Raw genomic sequence first — 12,446 nt, 5'->3', positions numbered from 1 at the left:
CTTAACCTAATGCGATTACAAAATAAAAATTCTTATTAGTTGGTTACGTTAAATTGCATACACGGGTATGTAGCAATAGGAGTTAGAATTTTCGTAAATCGTAGATTTAATTTTATTTTATTCACGTAAGTATACGAAAGTTACTTGGCACAGCCCTGAGCGTCCGCCGCTTGCCCGACTAGCGGGTTCGCGGCGTGCGGCATTGAGTTGCACGTCGTTGCTCGACTAGCGAGTAGTGTCGGTTTCTGGGGTATTGTTTGAAATTTTGCCTGGTTGCGAAAGTGTTAAGAAAAATTCAAAGAAGGTTGAAGAATTATTTTATTTATCATCACCATTATACATAGTTGTCACTTACTGCGTACACAAGCGACAGAAGCCTTCCATAGCTCAATTGACTTTGGCATGAAACAGTTTTGTGCGGCACCGGCTTCGAGACCACATATCAACACAGATTTAACCAGATTATCTATACTTCATTCGCAGAACACCAAATTACTCGTCCCCGACTGGTGTTACAAAACAAATTTAATTTTACAGAGACTTTCTTCTAAATTTGGCATCTGGTACTTGTAAGGGAAGGAAAGGGTATTTCAATATTGAACGAAATAATTAAATAAAACTACTGAAATTGAACCGAACATAGAACATAGTAAGGTCTCGAAACAATACTATTAGCTTAGACTCACTGGTTGACAGTACTATTATAATTAAATTTGCATACGAATGAACTACACATTAATACACGGCGTGAAGGTAAACGCCTGCCGCCCGGGAGAAGTAAGTTAACTATTGTGAGTCGGGCACGGTCCCGCTACGTGAAAATGTTATCATTGGTAACAAGAAAGCGGCGGATCGATTTCTTTTAACTAAACACGACTGTGTAACAAGTGCCATCCTAAAATATACGTAGGTATCGAATTATATGAAAAACATGCGCTTTTTGATTAAAATAATAATTCTCGCGATATAAAATAAAAATAAGAAATTACAATAACATAAAAAACAGCAGTTTAAACACGCCACGAAACATCATACGTTCACAAAATATCATTTGCCGAGATACACAAATTACACAATTCATTCATCCGTCCTTACAGTTTTCACAGTTGCCGAAAACTCGACGACTCTCGGCTTTCCTTTGAAATAATCTAAAAATATGTCTTTATCCAATTTATAGCATGCCGCAAAAACTTAACAGCACGAGCGTTGTCTCGCAAGAAAATTTTAATAAACATTAATCTATTGGAACATTATAGGATGACGCATGAAAAGTAGAGATTAACAAATCATTTATAATAATTTATCAATTATTAAATCTAACAATGATTTAGGTATTTCGCATAAAATCGAACATTCATTTAGAATTTGATTGAATAATAAGACGGACCCCGTGGCGTCATATTAGACCAGTAATACGAAGGACGGAGCCGCCGACATGCATAATACTAACGCGACGACGCCTCGCACGGATTATATCAATTCAAAAGTTAAATAAAACGAGAAAAACAATACAACTAACGCCGGTTCGGACTAAAATATTCCTATAGTCGAAAAAGTACATCACAATAAATACTATAACTACATCAATTTGAGAGACCCGAGCGCGTCCGGCGTATTTTTTTGCTTTCGTACACGTACGAGCGCGTATAAATAACATTTTAAGTACTAATCGCTATCTAGGCGTGCGTTACTCGGGCTATAACTCTAAAGCGATGTCGTTGCGACGGAGCGCGGCGCGGAACGACTCGAGGGAGGACTTCAAGGTGAGGCAGAAGCCGCGCGAGGCCGGCACCAGCGGGAAGTCGGGGGGAGCCACGTCGGCCGCGCCGCCCGGCGGCTGCAGCGCGCCCGCCGGCGCCGGCGCGCCCGACAGCTGCAGCGCGCCCGCCGGCGCCGGCGCGCCCGACAGCTGCAGCGCGCCCGACAGCTGCACCCAGCCCTCCAGGCGCCGGCACAGCGCCGCCGCCTGCGCGCGCAGGTGCTGCAGGATCTCCGCGCGGAACGGCTCCGGCGGGTTGCTCAGCATCTTCGTCATGGACTGCACCAGCTTCAGCAGGACCATCTCGTTGTACATGCGCGAGTTCTCCGTGCCCTGCTGTGTGCCTGGAAAGATTGTTTTATATTATGCACTTACCACTTTACAACCCACAAACTTAATCCAGTTTGGTGCAGTCGATTCGTCAAATTATTCCACCGTAAAATATTTCGTTTATGAATTGCTCGGTTACCAGAAGAAGTACGTTACATTAAAGTTGGCCACTCACCCTTCTGTTTCTCGTAGCCAGCCTCGTTGAAGTAGGGCTCAGCGTTGAGTATGAGCCCCTGGAGAGACACGATCACCTGCAGCAGCGAGCTGTCCTTGCCCCACACTTCAACGCCGCGACCCGACCATGTGCCCAGAAGAGAAACGCACACCTGAAATAGTACATTACTAAAGAGGTCGGGAAACGAAGAGTTGCAGGCCAAGTAGATATAGATCGAGCGTAGCGAGATCGGATAGGGATACGCGGCCGGCAACCCCGTTTCTCGCCGAGATTTGTATAGTGCTTTTCTCAAAATTGCAATGAAATAATAATTAAGAAAAAATAGGAATATGATGATGATTGTTTCATAGCCTAATGCGATAGGTTATTCAGTGCGTCGAGTATTGAAGGGGGAATAATAATGTCATTATTTTGGAGCTACGACGCACTTAGGCTAATTTTCTTTATTATTTTTTTCTTTTTTGTGTATTTTTATCATTACTTTGGGCTTATTGAAAGGGAAACGAAAGTTTTATTATTTTTATGTTCAAAAATAAACAAATTTTCATTCCCCTTTCGTAAACCCTAAAGTAATATTTAACAAACACAAAAAAGAAAAAAAGGCAAAAAAACCATAATAGCAGAAGGCTGTATGAAATTCCTTTACATATCATCTTCACTAATGTCAATAACGGCCATAGAAGTCTCTCGAGCAGCAAATAGATGGCGCAACGGTTGCGTCGATGGAGCAACGTCACTGCCATCAACACGTCACACCACTCCGTTTCTATCATGGCCGCAAGAGGGCACTCGCTCGTCGCAACTATGGCGCCAGCATTCCCACCAAACGGACCAATCAGCGACGTTCGTACCAATCACGCCACTGGAACCTCGCAACGTGATTAGCCGAGGCAACTGTAACCAGATTATTGGAGGGGAGTTCGTTATCCACCCGTTTGAAAATTTAGACCGACGCGGCCATTACGCTTGGAACTTTGGTAGCGAAAACAACTGTAAATTGGTTATGTTGGGATAGTGCTAAAAGATAAGTACTAGATTTAGTAATTGCCTGCTATTACCTGTGTTTTTGGTAGATTTAGCTGTTTGTTCATTTTACAATTAGTATCTAACGGCTTTTGGTTGCTTTCTTCATTGTAGCTTTAATTTAAATTCTAACGTTTTGTATTTAACCGTTAAACTATAGTGATAGTGATTAGCTCTATAGACGTTGCAAATTGTACTATGCTGTTAAAAGTGTTCTATTTTGAATAGGTTATATAGGTTATGAAAGTTAAGATTAATTATTTAAATTCAGTTAAAGTCGTCTTTGCTTAACAATTCAGTTGTAATTTAAATCGTTATTTAATATTGCCAGTAATACTAGAATACCTAGGTATTCTAGTATTTAGTACTTATCATTTAGGAAGCTAGGTTTTCTAGATTTAACTATTATTGTGCATTATGGTTTCTATAATCGTGATTACGTAATTTATAGTTTAATAAACGTGCATATGATTTTGATGATGTGTAAATAAATATTATACCTGCACAATGGTTTTCCTTATTCTAAATTAACATTAATTAAGTATCCCTTATTTGATTTTACTGTCAAATGACATCTTGGCGTAAGTAGTTGAGAAATAATTGCGCTTTAGGCTTTTGCTATTAATAAATAGTAGGAGTAGCAATTTTGAAATAAATATGACTCGCTCAGGGCTTTGAGTATTATTTCATTATTAACAATTGTTTAACACTAATTTGAAGTAAATCATGTCAACATTTCATTACAAGTTTGAGATTTTTTTTTACAGATAAGCAATTGTTGACTTTAAAGCGAAATCCCGGACCATATCCCGAGCCATACAGTGTGACAGTGTACTGAAATGGGATGTCGTATCTTCTATCATTCGTCATAAACAGGACAGGAAACAGGGACAACGCCAAACGTCTCCCTGCTCATGCTCCTACCGAGTTAGAGGCGGTTTCTCGGACGTAAAGTTCTTGCAATCCTAAAAACGAATTATCACAAAACGTTGTGTGTTTACCTTGCCGTACTCGTACAGGTTGGGGTTGAGGCGGTCGGTGCAGTAGGAGTGGTAGTGGCACAGCGGCGGCGCGCGCGGGTACTCGCCGCCGAGCTGCACGTCGAACACGAACAGCCCGCCCTCGTACGTACCTTGCCGTCCGCGTACAGGTTGGGGTTGAGGCGGTCGGTGCAGTAGGAGTGGTAGTGGCACAGCGGCGGCGCGCGCGGGTACTCGCCGCCGAGCTGCACGTCGAACACGAACAGGCCGCCCTCGTACGTACCTTGCCGTCCTCGTACAGGTTGGGGTTGAGGCGGTCAGTGCAGTAGGAGTGGTAGTGGCACAGCGGCGGCGCGCGCGGGTACTCGCCGCCGAGCTGCACGTCGAACACGAACAGGCCGCCCTCGTACGTACCTTGCCGTCCTCGTACAGGTTGGGGTTGAGGCGGTCGGTGCAGTAGGAGTGGTAGTGGCACAGCGGCGGCGCGCGCGGGTACTCGCCGCCGAGCTGCACGTCGAACACGAACAGGCCGCCCTCGTACGTACCTTGCCGTCCTCGTACAGGTTGGGGTTGAGGCGGTCGGTGCAGTAGGAGTGGTAGTGGCACAGCGGCGGCGCGCGCGGGTACTCGCCGCCGAGCTGCACGTCGAACACGAACAGGCCGCCCTCGTACGTACCTTGCCGTCCTCGTACAGGTTGGGGTTGAGGCGTTCGGTGCAGTAGGAGTGGTAGTGGCACAGCGGCGGCGCGCGCGGGTACTCGCCGCCGAGCTGCACGTCGAACACGAACAGGCCGCCCTCGTACGTACCTTGCCGTCCTCGTACAGGTTGGGGTTGAGGCGTTCGGTGCAGTAGGAGTGGTAGTGGCACAGCGGCGGCGCGCGCGGGTACTCGCCGCCGAGCTGCACGTCGAACACGAACAGGCCGCCCTCGTACGTACCTTGCCGTCCTCGTACAGGTTGGGGTTGAGGCGGTCGGTGCAGTAGGAGTGGTAGTGGCACAGCGGCGGCGCGCGCGGGTACTCGCCGCCGAGCTGCACGTCGAACACGAACAGCCCGCCCTCGTACGTACCTTGCCGTCCTCGTACAGGTTGGGGTTGAGGCGGTCGGTGCAGTAGGAGTGGTAGTGGCACAGCGGCGGCGCGCGCGGGTACTCGCCGCCGAGCTGCACGTCGAACACGAACAGCCCGCCCTCGTACGGCGTCTTGCTGGGGCCGGCGATCATCACGGACAGCAGGTCGATGCGGTCCTCGAAGCCGCGCACCCACACCTGTAATATATGAAACATTCAAATTCCCTGTCATCATATAAAAAGTGTTGGTTAGTCACCATGTGAAAGAAACTATTTTTTTAATTGTTTTGACACATGTTTGGCAAGAAATATACTATACCTGCTATAGTTACTCCTTACGAGTATTTGAATTTTAGCCTTTCTTTTCGGTATGGACTTCGACGTTTGTAATGGCACTTGAGTCTACCTAAGTACTTAGCATGGGCTGAGTATGCTCGCCTAGAGTGTTTATATAATGTCCACTCACCCCGGGCGGCAGGTCGCTCTTCAGCAGCTTGATCTCGCGCTTGACGGCGGAGTAGAAGCTCCTGGGCTCGGAGGGCTGCAGCATGGAGAGCCGGAAGCGGTGGTGCGCGGGCGCGGCCTCCAGCACGCAGAAGCCCTCGCCGCCCTCGGCCGCGTCGGGGCCGGCCGGGGCCGCCAGGGCCGCCGGGGCCGCGTCGGGGCCGGCCGGGGCCGCCAGGGCCGCCGGCGCCGCGGGCTCCACGTCCAGGGGCTCGGCGGTCGCTAGGGGGGCTATATCCGTTGTCGCTGCTGAATAAAAAATCATTCTTCAAACTACACGTTAATAACAGTTACATTACAGATTCATTGCTGTCTAACAACTGTCGTTAAACTACGTCGACTCGAGCCCTCTTCCCAAATAACAGATTGAAAACCTGCGCGACCAGTGATGACAAGAATTAACAAGCAGTTACCCAGCGACCGCCGTTCGGTTCACGCGTCTTATCGCAATTCGATAAATGCGCCGACTCGCCGCGAGTAATTATTTAATATCACATTAGTGCAACTAGTTTAGTACTGGGGGGTGCTCCTGGCAACAGGAGCCCCTCATTTTAACATGGACAACCTAACCCCGAACCCCAATGTAAGTTACGCCAATGTTACTTCTAAAAGTACCCACCCCAAAAAAGATCAAGCCATTATAATAGATTCCATAGAGGGAATTATGATTCGAGACTACCTGTTATCGCTGTCAAAGGTTACTAAATCATCGTCAATCCGTTTTATATCCCGTATATCCAATTCCAGAGTATGTGTTTACTTGGATTCAAAACAAACAGCTGATGAACTTGTTGACCAAGTAAAAAAAGTAAAAGTCAAAGAACACACATTGGAGATTCGACCACTAATAACAAGAAATAAACGAATCGTTCTATCCAATGTTTGCCCCGTCATTCCACACGAAGTATTAGAGGAAAAATTCAAAGAAATGAATATCCAAATTATGTCTCCTATTACTTACATGAAAGTAGGAATACCCGACGCTGGTTTCTCACACATTATGAGTTTCCGACGACAAGTGTACGTGTCTCCAGAGGACGAAAAAAGGTTACCGGAATCAATGCTCATTAATTACGATGATACCAATTATTGGATTTACATCACAAACGAATCAATGAAGTGCTTCGTTTGTAACGGTATTGGACATTTAGCTAAACTCTGTCCACAGAGTAATCAACAACAACCTAATAGCAGTCAGAGTCACACACAAGAAAATAAAGAAACTTCCAGCCACCCTCCAATGATTTTTGACATACCTCAGACACAATCCGCTATCTTCAATACACCATCCAGTAAGCCAGACTACAACAAAGGCACTAAGCGTATCCTCTCAACAACCACATCGGAGCTTTCAAACCCAGATCAGAGACAAGCTGATATTCATTTGGAGGAGAGTTTACCATTGAGTGACAATGCGGATGACACCGACAGTAACATTTCCTTGGAAGAAGAATCACCAAACAACAAGTCTCTTAAAAAAAAGAAGAAAACTTTAGACAATAGAACAGAAGAACAAGTTTGGAATGATATTCACCTTGAATTGAATGAAACTGAAAACACATCTCGCTTCCCCATCACATTGGACCAATTCATAAGTCTTTTAGACAAATCACGCAATAAACAAAATATTCAAGAAATAACCGAGGACTACACACAAAACATTCCTGAATTAATTGATATGTGCCTATTCCTCCGACCTAAATTGAATAAGAATTTAAAAAACAGATGCTCAAGATTCTCCAGGAAACTGCAAGATATTAACCTAGGGAAGAAGACTCAGTAACATCCTTATTAATATATAAGTAGAAAGTTAGTCTTATTTATGAAAATTTTGCAGTGGAACGTTAATGGCTTCCACGTAAGATTTGAAAATATAAAACTCATCTTAAATGAGGTTGACCCATTATGCTTCTGTATTCAAGAAACAAACTTTAAAAACAATTATTGCGCTAAATTAAAAAATTACGAAACTTTTTATAAAAACCGTACACACAGCAGTATAGCCAGCGGTGGAGTAGCGACATATATAAAGCCACACACGTTCCCTGAACGTATTGATATTAAAAGCAATCTAGAAGTAATAGTAATAAGAATTAAATTTCCGCTGGCTATAACTATCTGTAATTTGTATTTGCCCAACAGCTGCTCCTTTAGTGAAAATGATTTAAATGATTTAGTTAAACAGCTTCCAAGCCCTTTCGTATTATTGGGAGACTTTAATGGTCACCATTTCTATTGGGGTTCAAATCATTGTGATCAGCGGGGTAAAGTGATAGCTGATTGGTTAGATGTAAATGAGGATGTTATTCTGCTCAACTCTCACCAGCCTACACACTTCAATAACAGAAACGGCGATACTAGTTGTATAGATTTAACTTTTGCTTCACGAAGTATATCAACTTATTTCGATTGGAATGCATTGGATAATCTTTACGACAGTGACCACTTCCCTATTATAATTTCATCTAGTGTGGACTTGAGCCCAACTGTTCAAAAAATCCCACAGCATTGGAATTATAAGAATGCAGATTGGGTGAACTTTCGTACCGAGGTAGAACGTAAGATTAAACAATTAGATAAATTAAATCTCTCTTCCGATATGTGTATTAATGATGTAGTGAAGGAATTTAATCAAACAATAATCAGTTCCGCTAAAAAATACATACCAAAAACCTCTGGAACATTAAAAAAGAAACAAGTTCCATGGTGGAACGAAGACTGCTCCAAGTCACTAAAAGAAACAAAGAGAGCTTATAGAAATTATGTAAAAGAAGCGAGGAAGTCCCAAAATAATCAGTATAACGATCATAATGATGAAGAACAGCAACGTAAACAAGAATTAATGAAAATAGAATATCGTAAGAAGAGATCGCAAACTAGAAGATTATTTAAAGAAAGTAGGAAAACTAATTGGGAAAAATTTATATCCTCGATTAATAATCATACGCCTATTGGAATCATATGGCAAAAAATTAATTCTATTAACGGGCAGAAAAGGAAAAAACAAACTATAATTTTAAAAAATAATGAAGGGGAACTATGCTGTGATCCAAAAATAAACTCAGAATTATTAGTAACAGCTTTTGCCAAAAATTCAAGCTCAAGTAATTACAATAATGATTTCATACATTATAAAAATCAAATAGAAGGGGCCAAAACTATATTTAATTTAAAAGATAATAGTAACCCAATCAATGAGACCATCACATTGCACGAACTTTGCTTAATTTTAGATAAACTAGGAGATTCAAGTCCGGGCCCTGATCAAATATCCAATACCTTAATAAAGAAACTTCCCTTAATAGCTCTTGAAAGACTCTTGGACATATATAACTACATATGGTCTAAACATGTATTTCCTGATCAATGGAGAGAAGCTACTGTTATACCTATCCCAAAACCAGGTAAACCTCCCACCACTAGCACCAGCTATAGACCTATATCTCTTACTTGTAATCTATGTAAACTGTTTGAGAAAATTGTAAGTAATAGATTGAGATGGTACCTAGAACATAATCAACTTTTATCGCCATATCAATTTGGGTTTAGACAGTTTAGGTCAACCTCAGATCATTTAGCTTTTTTAGAAAATGAAATTCTGACATCTTTTGCAAACAAAAATAATGTGGTAGCTGTTGCTCTAGATCTAGAAAAAGCATATGAGATGGTGTGGAAACACAGAGTTATATCACTTCTAGAACAATTTAATATAAAAGGCAACATCCTTTCTTTTGTTGTAAATTTTTTAACTAATAGGACTATAAGGGTAAAAATTGATGATACATTCTCAGATCCGCTTGGCATGGAGAATGGACTTCCTCAAGGATCCGTTTTAAGTGTTATTCTGTTTTTGATATCGATTAATAATGTTCTAGATGTAATAGAGCGACCCGTAAAGGGGTGTTTGTTCGCAGATGATCTGACAATATTATGTAGCGGTAATAATCTTAAACCTACCGAAAAACTTTTACAAAATACCTTAGATAAACTTAGTGAATGGTGTAAACATACTGGGTTTAAATTCTCAGTTACAAAAACCGAACTCATGATCCTTTCAAAAAGAAACATCAAAAGTACGATTAACTTAACTATTAACAATCATAAAATTAAACAAGTTAACAATTTAAAAATTTTAGGCTTAACCTTTGATCCAAAAATGAATTGGGTAAGTCACATAAAAAAGTTAAAGTCCGAGTGCTATAACAGAATGAATATTGTTAAAATTTTATCATCCAATAAATGGGGTTCCGATAGTACATGCATTAAAAATACCTACAAAGCATTAATTAGACAAAAAATCGATTATGGATCAATTATATATGACTCGGCTTCTCCCACTATTTTAAGACTTCTAGAAAGCACACATAATACCTGTCTAAGGTTAAGTCTAGGAGCCTTTAGAACTAGCCCAGTAAACAGTATCCTTGTGGAGGCAGACGAAATGCCCCTAGAGTTTCGGAGAAAGGAATTGTGCATTTCATATGCCATCAACCAGTTAACTAATAATAACAAATCGTTTCTGTCGAAAAAATCATTACCATCTGATATTGAATACAGCCTACAACCATCGCTTCCCGTCCCCTTAAGACTCAGAATTAAAAATTATCTAAACGAAATTAAATTTGAATTACCTACTGTATTTCTGAGTAAACTATCTACGTACCCTCCATGGAAAAATAACGTACTCAAAATTAACCTGGAACTGGCCAACAAGAACCCCCGAGATTCTACTCCTAACTTTATATATAGGAACCTTTTTTATGAAATTACAAATAACTACCCAGATTTTATGTTCTACTATACCGATGGTTCCGTCTGTGAGGGTAGAACCGGTTGCGCGATCGTAACAATGAACGGTAGTTATAAGTACAGATTACAAAACTATACATCTATATTCACATGCGAAGCAGTTGCTATCCTTAAATGCCTAGAAGTAATAAACGAAAACTCGAGTGTTAAAAAACACATAATTTTTTCTGATTCAATGTCAACACTAAAGGCACTTTCAAATATTAGTAACAAAGGTCCTTTGATAAATTTAATACGAGAAAACCTACTTAACCTAATAGATAAGCAATTCGTTGTGGAATTATTCTGGATACCTAGTCATCAAGGTATTCCTGGAAATGAAAGGGCCGATACCGCTGCTAAAGAGGCCTTGAGGAATGAACAATGCAATTACACTACTTCTAACCACCAAGACCTCAAAAAATTCCTTAAATTAAATATTAAAAGATTATGGAACAGCCATTGGGTAAATAATAACAATAGCGCCTTATATGAGATAAGGAAATCAGTTTTCAAAAAGAGTACATTGTATGTAAATAATAGAAGGGATCAGGTGGTTATGAATAGATTAAGAATAGGACATTGCAATGTGACTCATTTATATCTTATAACCAAGGAAACTAAAAAGAAGTGCTTAAGGTGTAATAGTGATATATCTATCAAACACTTGTTAATTGATTGCCCGATGTATAATACAGAAAGATTAGTTGTTAACCTGCCCAAATGTTTAAAAGATTGTTTGATTGCCTCAGAATGTACTGTAAAATTTCTTAAACTAGTTAACTATTATGACTTGATTTGATATAATTGTATATTTATAGTGGTCGCTAATGACCTTAGCTGTTTGAGCGACCTTAAATAAATAAATTAAAAAAAAAAAAAAAAAAAAAAAAGAATTAACAAGAACTTTTCGTAAAAACTGGCTCTTACGATGGCTTCTTAAAGGCGGATTTCCTCTGCGAGCGTAGCGGACTTCAGGCCCCTGTTTCACCACGGTGACAAGCCAAAAATGTCTGGTCCAACACGTAAACTTTGACGCTTGAGATCGTAGTTACTTATCCGCTTAGAAATGGAAAGAAAATTGTCATTTACAGGTGTCAATGAACGACTAGTACTCACGGACGCCCTCCGTGGACTGCGCCGGCGCGGGCTCCTTGGCCTGGCCGGTCTCGCTCTCGCCGGCCGCCTCCTGGTCCGCCATGCTCACCACCAGCGCACCGTATTGGCTGCACACACACGCGATTATTAATAACGAACACATTAACAACAGAAATGACATACGTCTATAGACGAGAACTCATCATATAGATAACGCCCAGTAACAATACTGTGCCACATAGTAACATCTTCAAAACTTGTTAGAACGACGTCATATTTTGCGGTGCTTGGATTATTTAATGACACGATGGATTTTAGTTTTCTGTTCTGTTTGTTCATTGCAAATATATATCTTCAAGTCATGAAATGAGAACCTCAGATGTAGTAAATTGAATAAATAATAAACAGTTTTGGTTAAGTTAGTCATCAATTCAGAAATTGTATAACCACTATATATAAATACATAACACATAATTACACAGTCAATATTTAAGAGCATGTATATAGAATGCCTATGATCTAGTCATAAGTATATTATATATAAATAAAATGAATATAATTAAATGTATATAATCAGACTACTAATATTTTAATACCAGTGTAGGCCAGGCAACGGATGCTCAAAAAAGTTTTAGAGAGAAATGCTTGGAACACAATTTTTGACTTCGTAACTTTGTTTAGACTAATTAGGAGGAGAACATATCAAAAGTCCCCGGCCGT

At 41.1% G+C, this 12,446-nt stretch overlaps 1 protein-coding gene across 1 annotated transcript in view; it reads right to left on the bottom strand.

Moving 5' to 3' along the window:
- Positions 1-301: 301 nt before the first annotated feature.
- The window catches only part of LOC133522053 ((E3-independent) E2 ubiquitin-conjugating enzyme UBE2O), a 36,251-nt gene continuing 24,106 nt past the window's right edge, over positions 302-12,446 (bottom strand). Inside the window, exons 21-25 of the mRNA XM_061857232.1 lie at positions 11,748-11,854; positions 5,803-6,089; positions 5,337-5,534; positions 2,265-2,415; positions 302-2,103 (exon numbers count right to left, since the gene is read on the bottom strand). Of these exons, the coding sequence (XP_061713216.1) occupies positions 1,697-2,103; positions 2,265-2,415; positions 5,337-5,534; positions 5,803-6,089; positions 11,748-11,854 (1,150 nt within the window). The 3' untranslated portion in view covers positions 302-1,696. The remainder of the gene's footprint in view (positions 2,104-2,264; positions 2,416-5,336; positions 5,535-5,802; positions 6,090-11,747; positions 11,855-12,446) is intronic.

This window comes from Cydia pomonella, chromosome 10, assembly GCF_033807575.1.
Source record: "Cydia pomonella isolate Wapato2018A chromosome 10, ilCydPomo1, whole genome shotgun sequence".
Taxonomy (NCBI): domain Eukaryota; kingdom Metazoa; phylum Arthropoda; class Insecta; order Lepidoptera; family Tortricidae; genus Cydia; species Cydia pomonella.
The sequence above is the reverse complement of the archived record's forward strand: the minus strand, read 5'-3'. Positions and strand labels throughout refer to the sequence as shown.